This window comes from Aspergillus brunneoviolaceus (genome assembly GCF_003184695.1).
Source record: "Aspergillus brunneoviolaceus CBS 621.78 unplaced genomic scaffold BO95scaffold_79, whole genome shotgun sequence".
NCBI classification, from domain to species: domain Eukaryota; kingdom Fungi; phylum Ascomycota; class Eurotiomycetes; order Eurotiales; family Aspergillaceae; genus Aspergillus; species Aspergillus brunneoviolaceus.
Genome location: NW_020290809.1, coordinates 1 through 20,565, shown reverse-complemented (window position 1 = coordinate 20,565; position 20,565 = coordinate 1). Strand labels below are relative to the sequence as shown.

Genomic DNA, 20,565 nt, shown 5'->3' with positions numbered 1-20,565 from the left:
CATGGCACGCACTGGGCAGCATTGAGCCGATTATGTCTCATTCGATCAGCTCCCTCAATTGCATGCAGCCCACTCTCCGTGCATCTATCCCCCCCGCGTGTCTGAAATAGCTATTTTTAAAATCAAAAGACAATCGTTATCCCTCTTATCTGCCTTTTCACTGCTGCTACTGCTACTGCTGCTTTTGCTACTGCTACTGCTACTGTCCCTTTCCTCCCTTTATTATCAGGCTTTCGAAACAAGCAGATCCCCAACCCCTCGGATCCGGGGTAAATACAGCTAGAACAGAATTACAATCATGCAAGCATTTCTGCTCATTTTTAGATTTCTGTGTCTGCTCCTAACTCTGTTTGAGACCAATGCGCTGGCGTTGCGGTCGCAGGACGTCCTTGCGCCAGTCGCCCTGGACGCACAGATTCCGCTCGAGGGAACAAATGCATCACCGTCGGAGCACCAGCTCCCCCTGCCTGCCCCGGATTCACCTCCCGAGTCCACCGAGAGCATCAGCCGCACGTTGCACGACTTGTTGGATGCTCTCCATGTGATGCAGGATGCTTATTTCGAACTGTGGCAAGGCACTTGGCCGTCGAGTATCGATTGGACTGCGGCCGTGCTGGGCACCCATGTCTCTGCCACACTTGCCTCGCTGACTGCCACCACCGGCGACGTGCTGTCGACCGCTGTGTCACCGGATGATCTTGAAGATTGGAAGCACTCGACGAAGCGCGGTCGTTACGAACTGGGCTCGGAGAACCTGATCAACCACTTCTTCGACCAGACTTCCGCGTTCTACTTTGGCGAGAATGCCATCTCCCTGCGTGGTCAGGCCTTCGATGATATGCTGTGGGTAGTCCTGGGTTGGCTGGAAAACATAAAGTTTCAAGTCTTGCACTCTGATCTGCACTATGACGACCCTTTCTCGCCCAACGCAACTGCGAAGCTAAGCTGGCACGGAACCCAGTTTCGATCCCCCGCGGCGCATCGAGCACGTGTGTTCTACGGCCTCGCGTCCGGGGGGTGGGATGAGTTGCTCTGTGGCGGTGGGATGATTTGGAGCCCTTACTTGACCCCCTACAAGAATGCCATCACGAACGAATTATATATCTCGGCGAGTATCGGGATGTACCTGTATTTTCCGGGTGACAAGATTCAATCCCCCTTTGTGGCAGGAATCGTTGAGGATGAGGACTGGTCGGATGGCTATCCGCATAACCCTGCCCACCTGCAAGCCGCCATTGAGGGCTATGCCTGGCTCAATTCATCTAACATGACCGGGAGCAATGGGCTCTATGGTGACGGCTTCCACATCAGTGGCTGGGAGAGCGATGACCGGCCTGGCACCCGCAAGTGCGATGTCCTCAACACAATGGTATATACCTACAACCAGGGTGTGATCCTTAGCGGGCTTAGGGGACTCTGGTTGGCAACTGCTTTGCAGCAGTACCTGTACGATGGTCATCAATTAGTCCTGAATGTGATCAAGGCAACCGGATGGCCCGATAAGGACAGTCAACAGTGGCAAGGTCTTGGACGCGGCGGGGTTCTGGAGGAAGTGTGTGACTCTTCCGGAAGTTGCTCTCAGAACAGTCACACATTCAAGGGGATTTTCTTCCATCACCTGGCGGAGTTTTGTCGGCCTATCCGGCCGCAGGAGGTACGATTCCTGGCTAGTGCGAACCAAACAAATGAGGAAGGAGAGGCATGGCAATATGTGTACGAGTGGCACCAAGCTCGCTGCCGCGCATATCGGCCGTGGATCGAGCATAATGCGAACGCGGCTCTTGTGACCCGGAACAGCGAGGGCAAGTTTGGCATGTGGTGGGGAAACCAGTCCCGCGCGTCTGGGAGCACTATCACCGATGAAAGCCCTCTGCCGCTGGGGGCGATTGACTATGAGAACTATGGAGCACGGGCTGAGGGATCCGAAGGGCTGACGGGACTTCTGCGCAGCCGTGACTCGCGGAGACTCGCCGATGAGAGGTCTGGCTCTGGGATCGGAACGCAGCCGTACGGTTGGGGCCTCGCATCCGGGTGGTCACGCTCTTCAGAGGAACAGCCAGACGTAACCGAGCAAGGCAAGCACGATGCCAATGATCGGGGCCGAGGACGTACTGTTGAGACGCAGTCAGGGGGCATTGCAGTGTTGCGGGCCCTGTACCAATGGAAGAGCTCACCGTCTCTAGCATGATTGGGGGAGGTTGCTTAGTAGCTTAGAGTATCCTGTATCGTTTAGCGGTTATGAGTATAATGCACATACCTATATGTTAGGGGTCATTATAGACATGGGGAATTGGGGCCCGGTGGCAAGGCACCTGCGTCATCCGATGTTGTAGCCGTGCATGCATACGAGATGATTCCACAGGATTCCCAAATGAGTGTTAGACCTTGTTGAATCATGCATATACCGAGTACATTGTACATCATTCTCCATGGTAGATTGCCAGATGGGGAGAGGAAAGCTTTGGCTCACCGCGGCTAACCCCTTGGTCCCCTCCCCTCCCCCGATTATGCCGGCCCCATCTGACCGACAGAATGATATAACGTGAGATCGTCCCTCGTCCCTAGAAAAAAAAAACCACAGTAATCAGCAGACCCGCGATCTGCATAATGAATTGTTCAAATGATGTAAGCCAGGCGGGATTGACCTTTTGGCTGTTTTACAGGATGAACGATCCGCCAAAGTTCGGTAGTTGGGAGCAGTCGGTGTATGTACTGTTCAGTGCTCCGTAAAGTCTCAGAGTTGATTATGATGCTGACCCGGGCCTCGGGGACTCCTTTCCTTTCTCGTCTCTACCGTATCCTATGTGGCCTCTTCAGGTTCCTTGTGCCATTAGCCTGTTATGTACTTAATTCTTGCTGGAAAAAAATTTCTTGAGTAAAAAAGAGAAAGGCGTGTGTCGGTTACTCGGCAGATTCCGTAACTCAGGATTTCTCTCCTTTTCTTTTCTTTTTCTTTGGGTTATTTTTTTTTTAAAAAAAATTAGTGCTATCACTCCATACTTCCAATCCCTTCCTGTTGTTCCCCACTAAGGCAGCAGACAACGACGACGACGACGACGACGGCATTACTTCCCGATTCTATGATCCCTAGCCCTGAAGGTAGTTAGTTAGTTCTACCAATTTCTTCTTTCGGGAGACTTTCGCACAGAGATCCTCAGACTCAGACCAACTTCCATAAAAGCAACAGCCATAATATCAAGTCAATTGGGGGGAGGAATCTGCCCCCGAGAAGTCACCGAGGTTGCTATCCTCATACAACAATGCGCAGGTACATACATGCCACTCCTAATCCACACCGTCGATGAAACAAAGTTGATGATGATGATGATGATGATGCAAGATTCATACCTAGTGGTTTCCTAGAATTTCTTGGTGATGAATTGATTTGACTTGGTTTGATTGAGACTAGTCTGTCTTTATACAAGGCGAGCACGAACCACCCCCTCCCCCCCCTCCCCCTTCCGCCTCCCTTCCGCCTCCCTCCCTCCCCTAAAAGCCACGTTTTTTGTTGTTTCCCCTAGATTGCTGTGAGTACTAGTGCTAGTGACTTCGGAGTTGATATCAATTTGGGACGAGGGGGATTCATTTGAGGTTGGTGGGTGGGTGGGTGACAGTCGGGCTCCGGCTTCAGGGGACTTTTGTTGTAGACCACAGAGTATATCCACCTATATTGGGGCTCTATGCTAGGCTACTAGGGAGTAGTTAGTGGGCTATATCGTACAGTGGGCGGTAGTCCGGTTCTATGTTGTGTGTTGTTGTTGTGACAATGTGCATGCACTGCACTGCGGTGATTTTTGGTAGACTGGGTTTTGTTGATGGGTTGGCTGTATCTTTTCTACTGTATGTCAACCTTCTGGGTATGTAGGAACTTCATATACCGGTTGAAGGGGGCAGAAGATATCGAGAGTACGTATGAGGTGCTCTACAACAGGCGCATAAGTGCTTAGTACTATGAGCATATCGGATCCGCGTTATCAAACAGCATGAATATCTACTTGAGTATTCCAGGCGAGCTGACTGGTCCCCAGGAGGTTGTGGGAGGATCGGAGATGGTGGGGACAGGAGGGAACAGAGGATTCTAATTTCTTTCTGGAAGGAGGAGGAAGGGGGGGGTTTCTGGTTTCTTTCGGGGGGTCGATTCTGATGACCCTGTACCCGTACATTATTTGCTGTGCGGAACGGACTACGGGGAAGATTGGAGGATTTGGGAATGATACCCCCTGGGTGCTGGAGCAGGAGTTGACTTATGAGTACCCGAGTTTGTTTGTTTGGCTGTCCATGCTCATTTCATGATACGTAACTGTTGACGTTTGAGCTAGAGGGATGCTATAGATGGATAATGGTTGATGGTTATTATCTATAGGTCTTGTCATAGTGATGCCTTTTTCCCTTGAGGGGACGGATTTACTTGCAAGATATCCGATTCTATATCTTCATAACTTCAATATAGATGTGTTTATAGATCGTGGAAATGTACTGTACATGAATACCTTAGTTCTGAGCCTTTCTTCGAGGCCTTTCGAATGTGGTTGGGGGTTTATAACTCCGAACCTCCGAATGTTTACCACACCCCCATCTAGTATCTATGTTAATTGGACCAAGGATCTCTCAACATAAGAGTGCAAAGAACTACAAATCAGGAACTCAAAAATGGTTTTACTTTTCTAATTTCTTTCTTTCTTGCCGCTTTTCCATCTTGCGGTTTGGGCTGAAAGCCACCATGCAGGTTTTCGGAAGGGGGGAGGGGAGGGAAGGAAATCGGATTGGACTTGTTAGTCCGAGTGGATATGTGAAAAGTGGTTTAGTTTTAGTTTCGATATTTTTTTTCCCATATGAACCCCCAGTCTCTGGCAAATCAACGATCGAGGAAGGGAAATACTGGGCTCGGAACTGGGGACCATTTTTTTTTGACACCGTGATTGATTGATTGATAAATTTGATCAAATGAGGGGTGGTGCCTGAGCTTGACTTTTTTTGTTGTTTTCCTTGTTGCTGCTGCTGCTGCCAAGTGGGCTAGCTAGTTGTTTTGGAGATGCACTTTGGATGGATTGACAGGAAACATAGATTGGCTCGATAGATGGACGGGCAAGGGGTGTGTGTGGGCAGTGAGAACGGTGAACGGGTTATGAACTGGGAAATGTTGCATATCTGCCAGGGAAAATTATCCCCCAAGCTCCAGATGGGTGGGTGCTACTGCTGCGGTGGTTGGTACCTGGCTAGTATAGTAGTATCTACCACCAACTTCTTGACTAGTTTACCTGATTTTTGCTTGGTGAGTTGGTATGTGCTTACTGTACCTGAGAACCAGTAACCAACCTAACACACGGTCAGGGCGTGGTAGCCTACCAGGCAATAACAATAGCCAAGAGGTGTATACGTACCACGACCTGACTCCATTTGGCATGCTAACGGTAGAGCAGGGGGTGGGAAATTCAAAATAAAGGAGGGGAGCAGCCGAGGTGGTGGATAGTGGGTAGTGGGTAGCTTGATGGGGGGGGGGGGGTTCCAATCACTAGGTGATGGATACGGAGGGACGATTGATCCTTCTCTTCCACAGCCCAGTAGTGTTAGTTGCCCCTCCTTCTGAACCGACGGCGATGACTGACAGCCTTTGATAGATGATGACTGTGGCTCCGAAATTGACCTTCTTTCTCCGCCTCGTGTATGTAAGTCTGAGGAGAACGGTGTGCCGTGTGAAAATCAAAATGAGGAGGCGGCAACAGTTATGCGCCGATCAGGATTATCGACAGGGGAGCCCATCCAATATCAAGTGACATTTGATCATGGATTGCTGAGACCGTCAGCCAAAAGATGGCCCTATCTTAGTCATCGTCAAGGTTGAGTGAAAGAAAGGAAAGGCTTGCTCGCACTTGGCGGTAATAGCGGAGAATCGCAGTTCAGCCACTACCCGATCGCAGATCGGCGGTTCTGTTCTTTATCGTCACTCGCTCAGGGAGTGTAGGAAACGAGGGCAGCATCGTGGACAGGCACTTTAGCTTGCTTGTCATCACGGTCAGCGCGACCAGGGGGGGGATGTGGTTGTGAGGTTCGTTCGCTGTCGGGTGATTTAATCGCTGTTTCAACTGGCGATGGGACATGTGTATCCCGGTACTCGCCTGGTACTTACCATTTGACCTGAAGTGCTGTATGATATGCTGTCCTGTGACCACCTAAGCTATCTGTCTTGACTGTTCCTGAAGCATAGTGAAAGGATCCGGTGGATAATGTGAAGTTATCAAATGCCTCACGCTGAAGTAAGGCAGGTAGCTACTCTCCTGCACTGCACTCTGTTTCTTGCAAAGGAACAGGTGCACCGTGGACAATCCATCATTTTCACTATCACAATAACAGTCAACATCATCATCATCATCATCATCATCATCGGAGAAGAGTGGAATGGACTGGTGGAGCAAGAAGTAGTCACGCGGTCAGTCAGTTGTGTGTACCCTTACTTAGTACATCACGGGAACGCTGGTATGGTATGGTAAACTCGACCGGAAGACCCCTCTGGGATCCTTCCTTCCTTCCTTTTCTCTCATCTCGGGATTTCCTCGCCTGTCTCGGTTTCATGTATTCCCTTTAGGTAAACGAGGCTGAACAATAAGTTATGGAGAATGACAATTGATTGACTTGGTGACCTTTCTTCACATTCGAGACAGCAGCAGGTAACAGCATAGAAGCAGCAGCAAGCGAAGGAATTCGGATTCCATGCCTGCCGATCGTCAAATAAGCATTGTGTCTCTCCTTTGGGTCCTTAAGAGACAAAGAGCGACAGTAAGACAGCCCCATCGACAATCCCCATCGCCTGATGGCGAGAAGTGGAGGAGGAAGAGGTGGTACTGTACGGAGTACTGTATGTATGTACTGTACCTCCAGTTATACGTACTACATGACTGACTTACTACAGCTATTCCTCTTCATTGTCCAAGTCGCATACCCAACCAAGTTAATCCACTATGCTATCCACTATACGCACACGCGCGCAGAGCATCGGACGACAGGTATAGTGTGGCTAAGTAGTAGTTCATGAGAGATGATAGGGAATTGATTGTAAGCGCAGTTGACTTGATAGTCCTATGATCTTTTTCCGGCTCTTTGGATCTCTCATAGTCATATTCTCGCTTCCTTCAGGGGATGAGAGAGTGTTCCATAGTTAAGAGTAAGATGTGTGAGCGAGGGAGAGAGACGAGCGCGCGCGCAACTGCATGCAATGATGCGGGGGTTAAGGAATATCTGCCACTGGCTGGCGGCGGGTTGCTGGTCTGCTGTGTTCAATTTCAACCTCATTTGATTGACCCGGGTTTACTACTACTAGTAGTAGTACTGCCAATTGCCCTTAACGAGGATCAAACTGCCAAGATCTCCTAGTCGTTTGTTCCTTGGACCTTTCCTGACTTCTGCAATTTGGAATCCCTGCGAGCTTTCTCTCGTGTTATTATCGTTATTATCCCTCTGCGAGACCCCAGTCCGGCCAGGAGTCAAGGTCGAACTCGTGTAAGTGAGAGCAGAAAAACCGGATAGACAAGACTATTGTATCGAACCAGAAGGAAGACGCGTTGCTCTTCCTTCAAAAAGAGTGGACGGTGTGTATATCTAGTGTACCAGAAGACCAGGCAAAGAAAATTCACCAACCCCATGAAATAATAACAACATTTAACGAGAAAAAGTCAAAAGAAAAAAAAAGGTGCACTAAAGTAGCCGCCGGGGAACGTTCCGGGCATCGTCCGTTGAGTTGGGGCTCATGTATGTCTGTATGTGTAACTAAATCAGTTAACTTGCTGTGGCGCCTTGCTGCAAATTTGCCACGATAGTACTAGCGGTCGAAAGGGCTGAGAGACGCGATCTGCTACATAGTTAGTACTCTGTTGGTGCTGAAGGATTTAAGTATTGATACTAGATTATAATGATAAAATCAATTTCCCCCTCCTCCTCCTAAAACCCCCTCCCTCCCCTCCCCTCCCTAGTCCCTACTACTCATAATATGACTCCGCCCAGTGACGTTGATCGGTTTCAGTCCTCCACCAGATAGATAGATAGGAAGCATACTTATGTATGAGTTAGGTACGGAGTAGATGGAATGGAGTCGGTCGGAGATATTTGACAGCCTCAGCTGAAGTAAAATCCTTTGTTTCTGGGTTTCCCCTTCTCCTCCCTCGCGTACTTTGGCCCAGTCCTTCCTGAATCGGAGCCAGTAGGAATGAAAAGAAAGAAAAACAAAAGTACCATTTGGTCTGACCGAAAGAACTGTTCAATTTGTGATTTAGAGAGGGCAAAAAAAAGGTCGTGACAAGAGACAGGTCCAATAAGAAGACTTCCCATGACGTGCGCATCCGTCATCACTTCACTGAGCGGCGATACTTCTTAGTTATTCATTCTGGGTTTCTCCCGAGCATTGAACCACGGTGGCCGACGGTCAGCGCCGCAAGGGCCAAAAGGGGACCCAAAGGTAAGAAAGAAGTGATTGGAAAAGACAGGCGTGCAACAAAAGGGAGTTTGTTCAGTGTTGAATTTTCTCTGAGATGTTTTCCATGGTCGGGCGTGGAGTGGCTATCGGTGTTAGAATCGCACTAATCCCACTTATATGGGTCATGTACTGTGCAACCACCGCGAAAAGCTCTTTCATCCAGTCTACTGTATCTACCCATGTGCACAGTACAGACAAGGGAAATCGACTTCGTGATGATCGTTGTTGGAATCCTTGTTTCAAACAACATCCACCCTATAAATCAAGAGCAGCAGTAGATGTGCTGTGTCTCCCTATCTATCGATCCTATCCACTGCATATGTACTAACCTCACTATCTTACCCCATACATCTCAGGGGGGGATCACAATTCACAACTAATTAGGGGACCAATTTCGTCACTTTAGCAACGCTGTGATTCGATCCCCCCGAAGAGACACATGTTCCCGGGTGGTTCTTGGATCGGCGGCTTGCACATCCTTGCCCAATTTTCAACGCTGCCTCCTCACTCGTTGGCTGTTCCCGGCCATGATCCGTCAGAAGATGTCGAACCCGCGGGAATGGATCGTCCTGCCCCAGCCGTTGATGCTGCTGGTGGAGTTTAAGCTAGAGGGAGTAAACTCCGCCGCCAATCGATCACTGGCAGTTTGAGATTTCTCTGCACATCAAGGGTGGGTGGATGTGTGAGTGTATGTGTGTGTGTGTGTGTGTCTTTCGCTCTGTGTGTATAGTATCGTGTACTGTGTAGATTACCTATTTGTAGTATTGTATTGAGGACTCCGTGCGAATCTGAGACTTGACCAGCTGGTGGAATCGCGGTTTCCGACCCAACCGGACACCCTACTAGGAGGACAATGGATTGTTGCACCGTCGAAGGGCGTGCAGTTTGATTGCCATCGCTAGCTCCGTCGTCGTAGAAGCAGAAATAGTAACAGCTTCATGCCTGAAATCAGCCATGGACTGATTGATATTGCCGGGTGATTTCCCACCCATCTACCCTTTTGCCTACATACAGTATCCCGGCGGGGGGGAGCCATAGGGCATGGGACTAGGGTAATTTTCTAGGTCCTATGGCCCTGAGGATCTCCATTTCTACCAGGTTGTGTCTCGCTGGGGATCAAACCAAGAAGCCACAATCTGATGGGCTCGATCGACATTGCATGACCTCCCCTGAAGGACTTCAGAAACGAAAAGACGTTTTGAACTAGGACCGACTGACTACCGTTGACTAACTTACAGACAGCTGTTGCCCCATAGAGGGAGATTAGCCATCTACGGTAGGCTCGCTCTGCCCTGCGTGGCTTAATGATCCGCCGCCCGCCGCCCGCCGCCGCCTCGGCAGTCGAGCAGGGGGAGGCGCGCGCGAGCGCGCCTGCTCTCACTCGCTGGACATGAGGATTGCTATGACCCTGGCTACGTACTGTATGTATGCGCAGCATGATGGTCGTGGTTCATGGGTTTTTGTGTCGTCAATCATGCCGATTGTGATCAGTGAACCCGTGGCGACGGCACGACTGGAGCCAAAGGGGGCGGCGGCGGCTGTCCGTGAACGGGCACGACAAAGGTAGAAAAATCATCATGTCACGCTTCGACATCATTCATCGCCATCGATCATCATCGCCTACAGTGAAACCAATCCTCATGGTGCCCTTTCTCCGCCTTCCTCGGCACCCGCACACACACACACACACACACACACACACACACACAGTTTTTGAGTGTGGTGTGGCACTGGGCAAAGTGTGGGAAGCAGTGGAAACAGATGAGGATCATCGCCATTCCTCCGATGGACCACAACTTTCTTCTCGTTGGGCGGGTTGGCTTTTTGCCCCCCTTTAGGGGGGATTTAGATTCGCTGCTAAGGAGAAAGAGTCGTCGAACCAAGGGGCTTGAAATCCTGGGCCTGAAAGTCACTAACCGAACTAGAGGCACCGAACGAACCCCTAAAGAGCCGTGGAAAACCTGTAAGTAGTGGTTCCCCCTCCTCTCTTCCGCCCGCCCACCAACCACAGGAAGGCAGGCCGAACGGAGCTCCTTCACCGAAACATTCAACAGTCAGTGCTCTGCTGCTTGCTGCTTGCTGTTGTTGCTGCTGCTGCTGTGCTGTGTTGTTTGGGGGAGGAGGGGGGGGGAAATGGGAAAATCAAGAAAAAAAAAGAAAAGAAAAGAAAAGAAAATTAGAGAACAAAAGAAACGATTGAAGTTCACATCATCGTCATCACCATCATCATCTTGAATGATTAGCGCGTAGGAAGATTTTCTTTTCCTTGTCGATAGGGTACCTTACTTGACCAAACTGCCGGTTCAGCTGCTGCTTGCTCTGTATAATATTGTATATTATTTCCCATGCCATTTTTTGGGGGGAGGGGATGATGTTTATCTAATATTTTCTTTCTCTTTTGGTCATATCTCAATCTCTTTTCTGAATATTCCCGTACCCAGGAATACGGCGAATATCATTCCAGTGGCGGCCACGAGTCTTCCCACCTTTAGTGCGCTGGCACTAGTCCCGAAAATGGACAAGTAGCATCCACCGGGGTACCACTCCGTACTCTGTTTGTACCTCCCATACCGAATTTGGCACTGTTTTCTGCCCAAAAGTACACCAAATATGTACTAGGTAGATGGATTATGTGACTTACTCACTTGCTCCATCGCATACGTAGGTAGTGTGGTCTCTACTGGGCTGTGTACACTGTACAGTACGTACTGTACTTGCTCTATCTTCAGCTTCTCTCTTTCTCTTTCTTGTTGTTTCTGTTTATTTTTTATGTCAGGGCGGTTTTCGCCTCTTTATTTATAAACCATATCCGAGGTTAGTTATATGGTACACTACACATAGTTTGATGACGAGGGAAATAGTATGCGCTTAGGGGAAGTGAGTAAGCGGCTTTGGTCATCGGAAGTATTCCTCTTGAGTAAAAGTGGACAAATATAGGTATCCCGCGTGTAGTGAGTGGTAGGTCATCGCAGGATTATCTCCTCTCACATCCTTTCCTCTCCCTCCCATCCCACTCCCCCTTCCCCCCCCCCCCTCCCTCCTCCGGGCCTCCTTCTTTCCTTTCCCAATTGGTACAAATTTGGTAATATTAGTCTCCATATGGTTTATTACCGAGTCATTAACCAGCTTTTTTTTTCTTTCTGGTATCATTCATTACCTAGTTACTGTACTTCCCTTACTAACTTAACTTGATTCTGGTGACTACGGCCGAATGAAATTATATGAGCAAAAGTATCTGTCCTTGGGTCAATTGATTATCACTTACCATTCTCTCTCATTACTACCGCCATTATTATTTCCCACTCACCTCGACACCCGCGCTCTGCCCGCCAAACATCCACTGGAACCATCATTATTATTGCGACGAACTCTTCCTACAGCGACTCTCGCAGCGGCTTCTTCCAGTGTCTCCAATTTTTTTAAGACTATTACTCCTCTTGCTCCTCCTCCTCCTCCACTATTACTACCAACCAACACAGAGACAGAGCTCTTCTTGTTCTCTCTTTCTCCCCTTCCCTTTTCTCTTTCTTCTCTTCCCTCCCTCTCCCTCTCTCTCTCTCCCCTCTCTTCTTCTTTTCTCCTCTTTCCCCCCTCTTCCTTTTTCACTCGCACATCCATCCATTCTTCCTCTCTCCCCTTTTCGATCGAACGGCATTGCGACGGTGACAAACTTCCGTTCCTTAACGGCTTCAACCACACTACCACCAACCCGCTTCGACCATCAATTCTACCTCTCCACCCACTTCCACTGACCACTTTTAACCTCCCCCCCCGGTCCAAGATTTTAGTCCGCCCGTTTTCGGACTGCCCAACGAACTTTCTCCCACTCAAGTTCGACGACTGCGAATAAATCTAATTCCCTAATTCAAATAGACCCTTCGCCCGAAAAAGGAACATTGGCAATAGCAATTATTCTCCAGGGACACATAACCTGCGTTGTTGAATTGCTTGCTATTGTTGATTCTTCTACTTCTTCTATCATTTCCTACCTACCTACCTACCTACCTACCTACCTACCTACCTACTTACCCAGCAACTGTATCGGCTATCTTTCTTAAGTTCGCTTAACCGATACGTCTGTCCTTTCGGTCACTCCCTTTTTTGACCCTCACTATTTTGGGAGGCCCTCCCCTTTTTTTACCCCCCCCTGCGCTTCAATCTTCCGGTTACAAATCAGTCAAAGTCTATACGATTCCAGTTAGGGTTCTTTTCTAATCGATCCCCTGAACTCGCCGCCTCTCTCCGACGTGGTGAATCCGGATCTCGTTACAGCTACTTGTCTGCTTTCGTTGTCCTGGATTGCTTTTTCCGGCTAAATCCTCGTCTGCCGGCCTGGGAAACACCCCCCGTTTGCTTCAACGACAGCTACCTCCAGCGAAACGCAGATCTTTCAAATCTGAGGTCATCGCTAGAGGTAGTCACGGCCTACTGTGAGAATAGAAGGAACTCGATTGTTGACCATATCCTGTTGTGGGATTTCTACCGAACCTTGAACGACCGGGAAACCTGGAAACCCGCCACAGCGACCGCCCGAGAGTTGCTCTGATTCCATCGCTCAAGCCACCCTCAACCACCGGAATTCTTAAATCCAACCACCGGCGCCACCGCCAGCACGCACAAACCATGGCGTCGACGTCAGACATGCACGGTTCCTCGCCTGTCCCAACCCTGCCGCATCCCCACGACAACGGTCGCTCGCATATGTCCTCACTTTCCTCATCCTCATCCATCTCTGACGTTGAAACCGAACGAAGAGGACGATCCGAACGCCCTCGCATGGCCAGTCGAAAACCGAGTGCGTCCATCCTTGTACCACGAGATCACCCCGAAATCGAGATTGAAGAAGAGGAATTCCCGCCCGACGACGCGCGCGCCATGAGTCCCCGCCGAAATTCCGCAGATCTGGAGCGACTGGGCAAGGAGGCCAGGCAAACATTACAGGAGTGAGTTCTGGGCACCATCCATCAATATACCCGTCACATAGCATGGGCGCCACTTCGACCACGCAGAAAGGGGGTCAAAAAAGGGAAGAAGCTAACGGAATCTCGCAATCTACCAACAGGCAAGCTAGAGCCCTTCAATCGTCACTCCAAGCGCTAGCAGAACGCATCGAAGCCGTGAAATCCGATCATGACAAACTGGAGAGCGAAAACAAGTTTCTTCAGGATTATATTGGTGGATTGACCCGCAACATGACCAAGACGGAAATGGGACGGACGAGCACCAAAGTCAGAAAGGCACAGAAATAACCACAAGATCCCTGTTATCGACCCTGGCTGTTTGGGGCGGGTAACGGTCGGGGCCTAGCAGCTGCTGCCACGAGACGGATGGCGAGCGCTTGTTCCAAAGCCACGAAACTTCACATCTGCCATGCGATGACCCCCTTTTTTCCTTATTTCTCGCCTATTCCGCCGATGAATTCTTGGTCTTCGTCGAGCCACATTCCCGGCCGGCCCCTGCATGCCTGGCATAGTCGAGAATGGTGGCTGTTGGCCCAAGCGCGTCCTCCGCAATCCGCCAGTCGATCAATTTTCACAAGAAGGCCGGCTCTTTGAACTTGGGATCTGGAATGACATCTGCGGCTTTGTCAGGTGGAACCTCGTGCTACCCACGGCGGTCGCCATATTCGACCGAAGGCTCGCGAAACATACGTCCTCGGATGACCCGTGTTGTTTACGAAATCGATATGACTTTGGGGGTGGCGATCACGTTGACAATCTCACGACTTCGGCCGACCTAATCTGCCGTGCCACCCAGCATGTCGCCGACCCACACGTCAATTCGCATTGCGCACGTCCCGAAGAACGATTGTGACATCATTGCATATTCTTTTTATCTGTTTCTACGGGAGCTTTTTCGTCGATCGACGCCTACGGTCTTGGCAATTATGCCAGCGCGTGATCCGTGATGGTAGCACCATTGTTTATGCTGCCTGTCAAAGCCGATGATAGCCAAACCCCGGATCTGTTTACCTTCTACTGTTCATACTTTTTTCTTCTTCTTTTCTCCCCTTTCTTTTTTCTCTTTCCATGCCTTCGTCTTATTCCTCTTCTTTTCCTACTTGTCTTATCATACCGGAGGCCTTGTGTATTGGCATAGCACGCGTGGCGTTGGGACTTTGACTGGGATTGATACTTAGACTTGCTTGTTTTTGTTGTTTGTTTCCATCATTTTATCTCTTTTTCGAATACGGAACCGCACTGGGCGCATTTGTTCTCATGGTCTGCAAAAAGGCGGGAAAGCATTTTCACGGAGCAGCCAATATCTTCATGTGGTTTTGCATCAACACAATCAACATACACCAACCAACACTACCCTCGTCAAGTCACAAATCACCATCCATCGTGGGTCCACGTCATCCGACCTCACACCCTTCTCCTCCGCCTCCTCCACACATCCACCTCGAACAACCTTGCCACCGCTCTCAACGCCTTTCCCCCTTTATACTCGTGTACATTGGAATCGTCCCGGTCTGACGATTCGGAAATTGCGGCTTTTCTTTTTGTTTGATTGTTCTCATTTGGCACTGAAGACATTTGCTTACCATACCCAGAAGCGAGCGGTTGTTGATACATTTGAAATGAAAAAGAAATTTGATACATTGGTATTTCGCGTAGCTGTAGGATTTGACTGTGGGGCTCGCTCATCGCGCTGAAGATACCATGATTGTGAATTAGTCAACCGCGAGTTGTCTGACACGGCGTGGATTAGTACGTTTGTAGATCCGTTTGCTATAGATCGGAAGTTTCTATAGGGATGAAACATCCACATAAGACATCCCGTCGTCAGTTTCTGATTACAGGAAATCCCAGTGGCATCACTCTGCATAAATCGATGACCCGACGTACATACATCAAGGACATCCTGGATCTGCGGAGTCACATCCTTTCACCTGTGCACTGGGGTCTTCTTATACTTTCCCCCGTACTTTTTTCTCCCCGACAGCCGATCAACCGACTGGAAAGTATGAGTATAGGTATGAGTCACAATGACTGCCGGATCAACAAGCATTCGGTAACATCCACTCTTCCAGGTAGTGTGTAAGCATGTTGCCTATTATCGTAATTGATGTAGTCAGGAGGATATTCTCACACTTTTGTCTTTGACCAGACCAGAGAGTGAGAGGAAACGTCCGTCATCCATCGGCAGTTCAAGTTAACATCCACTGACTATCCTTCTTGGTCCCACTACCGCACATACATAACACTACTAATAACTTACCATCCAAGCACAGCAAAGCAAAGTAGACAGCGGCACCAACAACACCTACCAATGCATTAGTTACAGCCGTTCACTTCTTTAGCAGCACACCTACAATAATCATCCATGCTCACTGCGTCCCGAGTCCCATCCCATCCCAACCCCACTCACTATCATCGATGCTCAGCCGTCAGCCTTTTCATACTAAAGAAATAGGGTCGGTAGTATGAGGACTACCGCACTATCGCCCCCCAGAGAAACCGTATCCCAAAATTCACTCTGCATATAGTCCAGCCCAGACAGTGTTACGGAGTATGTCAATCCCAAACACCAAAAAAAAAAGAAGAAGAAATTAAGATCGTCCCGTGAATCTGCAAGCCGCGTACGTCATACCTTACCCTCCCTTCTGCGGTTTGTTGGGTCCCGGGGGCCCCGTGGCGTTGGCTTGCGTTGCCGCTGCCCGTTGTGTCTTGGGGGGGGAGGAACTGGGGCTGGGGCTGGGGCTGGGGCTGGGGTTGGGGCTGGGGTCGGGGCTGAGGGTAATCCCTACCTACCACCAATGTGAGAAAGGCGCCGGGGGGGAAGGGCGGCTGTGTGCTGGGGGGTGGTACTCCGTACTCATCTCTATTGTGTACAGTACAGGACTTGTAGTAATTCCTATGGACTCTACACGAAGGTGAGGTTAGGTCAGGTTAGGTAGGTAGGTAGGTGGTTACCTTGATTTTTGGTGAGGCAAGCAAGCTAGTTAACTAGCTTCGACAGTGCCTCGTGCCTTATAGTAAGTAGGTTGTTATTTTTCCCCTTTGCTGGGATTGTTGATTGGGTGTGGCGATTCGTGATTCTACACTATTATACGTGCTCAATAACATTGATGGTACAAAACATAATAAAAGCTAAATATTCGTAGTGTAGAGCACCCCTTTGCCACAGATGAACAGACAAGAAAAAAAAGCGCATGATGAAAGAAAAGAATTTTTGGTGTACTAAGTACAGGGTACTACATGTTTGGAGGTTTCTTGGGTGGAAGTCGTCCCGGGACAAGCTTAACAGAGTGGACGATGGACAGGGATATGAGTGGACTGGTGTGCATTTCATTCTACTGACTTCATGATAGTGTTGAAATCATATTCTGCTTCTTTTGGGGACTCAGTACTCCGTGCTCCATAAATTTCTTACCTGAAGCAATTTTACTCGTATAAGTACAAGGTTGGCAAGGAAGGCTGAGAGAGGAGTTGGTGGGGATTCTTGGGGCTCTACTCTGTACAATGGCAGGAGGTATGTGGCGAATGGCCCATGGGCTCATTAGTCCATAAGGGCAGTACTTTTGATCTTGTGTCTTACTGAATAAGATGACCAAATAAGTGAGACCTGGTGCTAAGTATTCTGTCAAATGTGTGTGGCTAAGAAAGATTTCTTTCCATACTATAATCTTAAATAATGGTACACACTATGCACTGTACATACATTCCAGAATGAACAATTGCGATGTCTGTACTTTACCTACAAGACTGGTATCTGTCCCTCTATTGCTGAGCCAGGCAAGAAGAAAAAGAACTCGATCGATCGATCCTACCCCTGCTCAATACTAAATGTCGGTCAGTGTTTCATCCAGAAGATGCAGAAACTCATTTCACCAAGGACGGGCGCATGTGGTGTGAGGCTGAGAGTCACATAGTATAGTCGAGTATTGTGCCGGGGTGTGATATGCTGTACGGTGCTTGACTTCCCACTTCGATCTAAGAAACAACTGGGGTTAATTGCACCATCATTCCCTGCCCGTGTATCTCTGCCCAGATCCTTGCCCAGATCCTTGCCCAGATTAGTGTACATGTGGTATGCTTACACCTATGCTTATTTCTTTATCTGCCACCCGCGTTCCTGACTAGTTATAGTCCCCCCACCCGGAAGTCACGAATTGCAAGCTTGGTTCTTGAGGCCGGTCGGCTGGAAATAAAATCTAATGAAACGCAGCTAAGGCGCACGATCAAACGCCATACGGGAGACAAATGGTAACCAACCATGGCAAGCGCCATGATTGCGAAGGGATTCCGAGGTCAATGCCCACGCGAGAGGGTCGTTCTTGACAATTGTGTTTGTTGTTGTATGAGGGTGGGTAGGTAACAAGAGAGAGGTATTCTTTCCAGGGGGAATTGCGGCAATAGGCAAGGAAGTAGAAAAAAAAGATAAAGAAATCAACGAGAAAATGTAAAGGAAAAATAGAACAGGAATCGAAGGTCCGCAGGTGAACCCGGAGGAGAAACATGGGCAATGTGTTGGATAGAAGAGCATAGCGAGGATCGCATGAACGGAAAGCGGAAAGCAAAGGCACAAGAGCACCCCCACAGCGCAGACCAACTTTTGACTTCTGCCCTTTGCCAGTGATAGTTCAAGACCATGCAAAGTCATCGGGCATCATGACAAGCGTGTAGCGCCGATCCCCTTTTCTAACCTGGCCCCCGCAGCCCTTGCGCACCCGTAACCCACGCCGTATTTTGTCCGACTTCATTTGCAAACCCGGACGCGAGTCCACCGTTATCTCTACTAATTTACTCGGCAGCGGGCTTCTCCTCAGCAGGAGCAGCCTCCTCCTTATCGGCAGGAGCGCTGGACTCAGGAGCAGCCGTCTCGGCCTCCGACGAGGTCCAGAGCGTCTAGGTGTGCATTAGTACGGGCGTGGCAAACCGGGTGTAGCTGTATACGTACCAGGTTGTCTCTGAGAAGCTGCATGATCAGGGTGGAGTCCTTGTAGCTCTCCTCGCTCAAAGTGTCAAGCTCTGCGGGCATTTGTCAGTCTTTGCCCTGCTCGCACGAGGTCATACGATAAACATACCGGCAATAGCATCATCGAAAGCAAGCTTGGCCAGGTGGCAGGCCTGGTCGGGGGAGTTGAGGATCTCGTAGTAGAAGACGGAGAAGTTCAGGGCGAGACCGAGACGGATGGGGTGAGTAGGGGCCAAGTCGGTTTGAGCGACCTCAGTAGCGCTCTTGTAGGCCTCGAGGGAGGCATCAGCAGCGCCCTTGCGGCGGTCGCCAATGGCGAACTCAGCAAGGTAACGGTGGTAGTCACCCTTCCTGTCAAGAGCACCCGCCCAGGTCAGTATCGCAGCCACCAAACGGTACGTAAGAGACAGACGCACATCTTGTGGTAGAAGACCTTGGACTCGCCGCTCTGGGCAGAGGGGATCAAGTGCTTGTCGAGAACCTCGAGGATGTCATCGCAGATCTTGGCGAGCTCGGTCTCGATCTTCTGGCGGTACTCCTTGATAAGGGTAACCTGGGGACCGTTGCCCTTGGACTCCTCTTTTTGCTCGATGGAGGTGACGATTCTCCAGGACGCACGACGGGCACCGATGACGTTCTTGTAAGCGACGGAGAGGAGATTGCGCTCCTCGACGGTGAGCTCTACATCAGTGGAGGCAACCTCCTTCATGTTCTCGACCATCTCTGCGAGAAAAAGGTTAGCATGAGGGTGGTCGTGCGAGCGCGGGGTGGAGCGTTCAGGGATGACGTACCTTCGTAACGCTCAGCCTGCTCGGCGAGCTTGGCCAGGTAAACAGCATCTTCGCGGGCCATTGTGAAAGTGAATTATCTGTGTGAGACAGAAGATGAAAATGTTAGTCAAATAACAGAAAGTCCCCTGGCAGAAAGTCGACGTGATGACAAAAATGGTGTTGATGGGGGAAATGAGGATGATGGGGGGATGCGCCACAGCGATCAACGGAAGATGATAGATAGTGTCTCCGAAGCGAGGGGCAGGCAGTCACAGGGCAAAAGTGAGGCTGTGAAGTCAAGTGGTGCAAGGAACACGAAAAGCGATAACCGCTCTCCTCTCCCCTCCTTTTCCCGGCTTCCTGGAAGCGTTCCCCGCGATAGGGAATAGATTGCCCACCCGTCGCAGCAAGCACGTCAAATGGTCGGAAGTGAAGAAGATCGAGGTGGGAACAAGCAAGCATGATCATTCCTCAGATCCCGCTGTACTCTTCGGCCCCCTACCATGCACCCACATCCATCCACCCATCAACAAGACGCACGGCGACGATCCCAGAGGCTTGTTGACGGTTGAAGGAGGGTAAATTTGCCCTGCTAGGCCTCCGTTCGGCTAGCCGGTGACAAAAGTGCTGAGTCGCGTTCCAGTGTAGTTGAGACGGAGAGGGGAGAGCAACGACTGCATGTAGTTGCAACCATCTCACGCGCGAGCTGACTAGGGTCTCATTTCCAGTGTTCCAGAACCTCTCGACACCACAAGTCTAAATCATTTGCGATCGTGAAAGCCGCCGGAAACGACGGAGCGGCTGGGTCATCCGGGATGAGGAGGGGAAATTTGAGGGGAGGGGGGAGTGTCTTGGTGGTAGGAGTGGAAAAGATGACGGCAGTGGAACAGATAGAGAACCAACTCACCTGGACGGAAGATAGGGAGGGATTGTAGTTGCTCTGTTGTCTGTAAAGTCAGTGGTGTTGTAGAGTGAGATAGGCGTGAGTGAAGGATTATAGAGCAGGGAGATTTTTTTTATTCCTTGTTGTACTGCTCGTTTGGGATGTTTTGCTGTTTCGAATTTTGAGGATTGGGGGAGGGGGAGAGGCCAAGTTGGATCACTAAGCGGGCAGGGGGATGGTAGGTTTGGGTGAAGACGGAGGGGAAATTAGGGAGAAATCAAAAGAATTGATTGCTGACTGACCGGATTGGAGAGGAGACGAAGAAGTGAGATAGGTTGGAAGGAGTTAGTCAGGAGAGAGAGAGAGAAGAGATAGGTTTAGAGTGGTAGTGGTAGTAGTTAAGTTAGTAGTAGTAAGTTGGAGGAGGTAAGATGGGAGAGGTTTAGTAGTAGTTTGTTGGCGGGTGCTGGCTTAGTGTCGGGGGGAGGGGAGGGGAGGGGAATGAGAAGGGAAGAAGAGAGGGAGGG

General features: G+C 49.8%; 5 protein-coding genes across 5 annotated transcripts; 3 read left to right on the top strand and 2 right to left on the bottom strand.

Annotated features, from left to right (window-relative positions):
• Window positions 1–181: 181 nt before the first annotated feature.
• BO95DRAFT_422682 (putative glycosyl hydrolase) lies at window positions 182–2,188 on the top strand (the record flags this gene model as incomplete). Its single annotated transcript, XM_025584602.1, has 3 exons — window positions 182–300; window positions 356–1,952; window positions 2,049–2,188. Exons 2-3 carry the CDS (start codon window positions 545–547, stop codon window positions 2,186–2,188), a joined length of 1,548 nt encoding a protein of 515 aa, XP_025437930.1. The 5' UTR covers window positions 182–300; window positions 356–544.
• A 5,834-nt stretch (window positions 2,189–8,022) lies between these two features.
• BO95DRAFT_446948 (uncharacterized protein) lies at window positions 8,023–8,482 on the bottom strand. The gene has a single exon (XM_025587512.1). It carries the CDS (start codon window positions 8,335–8,337, stop codon window positions 8,107–8,109), a length of 231 nt encoding a protein of 76 aa, XP_025437929.1. The 5' UTR covers window positions 8,338–8,482; the 3' UTR covers window positions 8,023–8,106.
• Window positions 8,483–11,504: 3,022 nt separating this feature from the next.
• On the top strand, window positions 11,505–12,701 carry BO95DRAFT_265894 (uncharacterized protein). Its single transcript, XM_025581544.1, has one exon. It carries the CDS (start codon window positions 11,676–11,678, stop codon window positions 12,312–12,314), a length of 639 nt encoding a protein of 212 aa, XP_025437928.1. The 5' UTR covers window positions 11,505–11,675; the 3' UTR covers window positions 12,315–12,701.
• On the top strand, window positions 12,702–13,822 carry BO95DRAFT_266144 (short coiled-coil protein). Its single transcript, XM_025581546.1, has 2 exons — window positions 12,702–13,407; window positions 13,527–13,822. Exons 1-2 carry the CDS (start codon window positions 13,088–13,090, stop codon window positions 13,711–13,713), a joined length of 507 nt encoding a protein of 168 aa, XP_025437927.1. The 5' UTR covers window positions 12,702–13,087; the 3' UTR covers window positions 13,714–13,822.
• A 4,388-nt stretch (window positions 13,823–18,210) lies between these two features.
• artA (14-3-3 adaptor artA) lies at window positions 18,211–19,237 on the bottom strand (the record flags this gene model as incomplete). The annotated part of the gene is made up of 5 exons (XM_025583042.1): window positions 18,211–18,315; window positions 18,368–18,438; window positions 18,495–18,736; window positions 18,802–19,108; window positions 19,177–19,237. The coding sequence occupies 5 exons, from the start codon at window positions 19,235–19,237 to the stop codon at window positions 18,211–18,213; spliced, it is 786 nt and encodes a 261-aa protein (XP_025437926.1).
• Window positions 19,238–20,565: the final 1,328 nt, after the last annotated feature.

Coding starts and splice junctions, on each gene's coding strand:
- BO95DRAFT_266144 (XM_025581546.1), top strand. CDS start 13,088: ATGGCGTCGACGTCAGACATGCACGGTTCCTCGCCTGTCCCAACCCTG. Junction 13,408..13,526: donor GCCAGGCAAACATTACAGGA/GTGAGTTCTGGG, acceptor ATCTACCAACAG/GCAAGCTAGAGCCCTTCAAT.
- BO95DRAFT_265894 (XM_025581544.1), top strand. CDS start 11,676: ATGAAATTATATGAGCAAAAGTATCTGTCCTTGGGTCAATTGATTATC.
- BO95DRAFT_446948 (XM_025587512.1), bottom strand. CDS start 8,337: ATGACGGATGCGCACGTCATGGGAAGTCTTCTTATTGGACCTGTCTCT.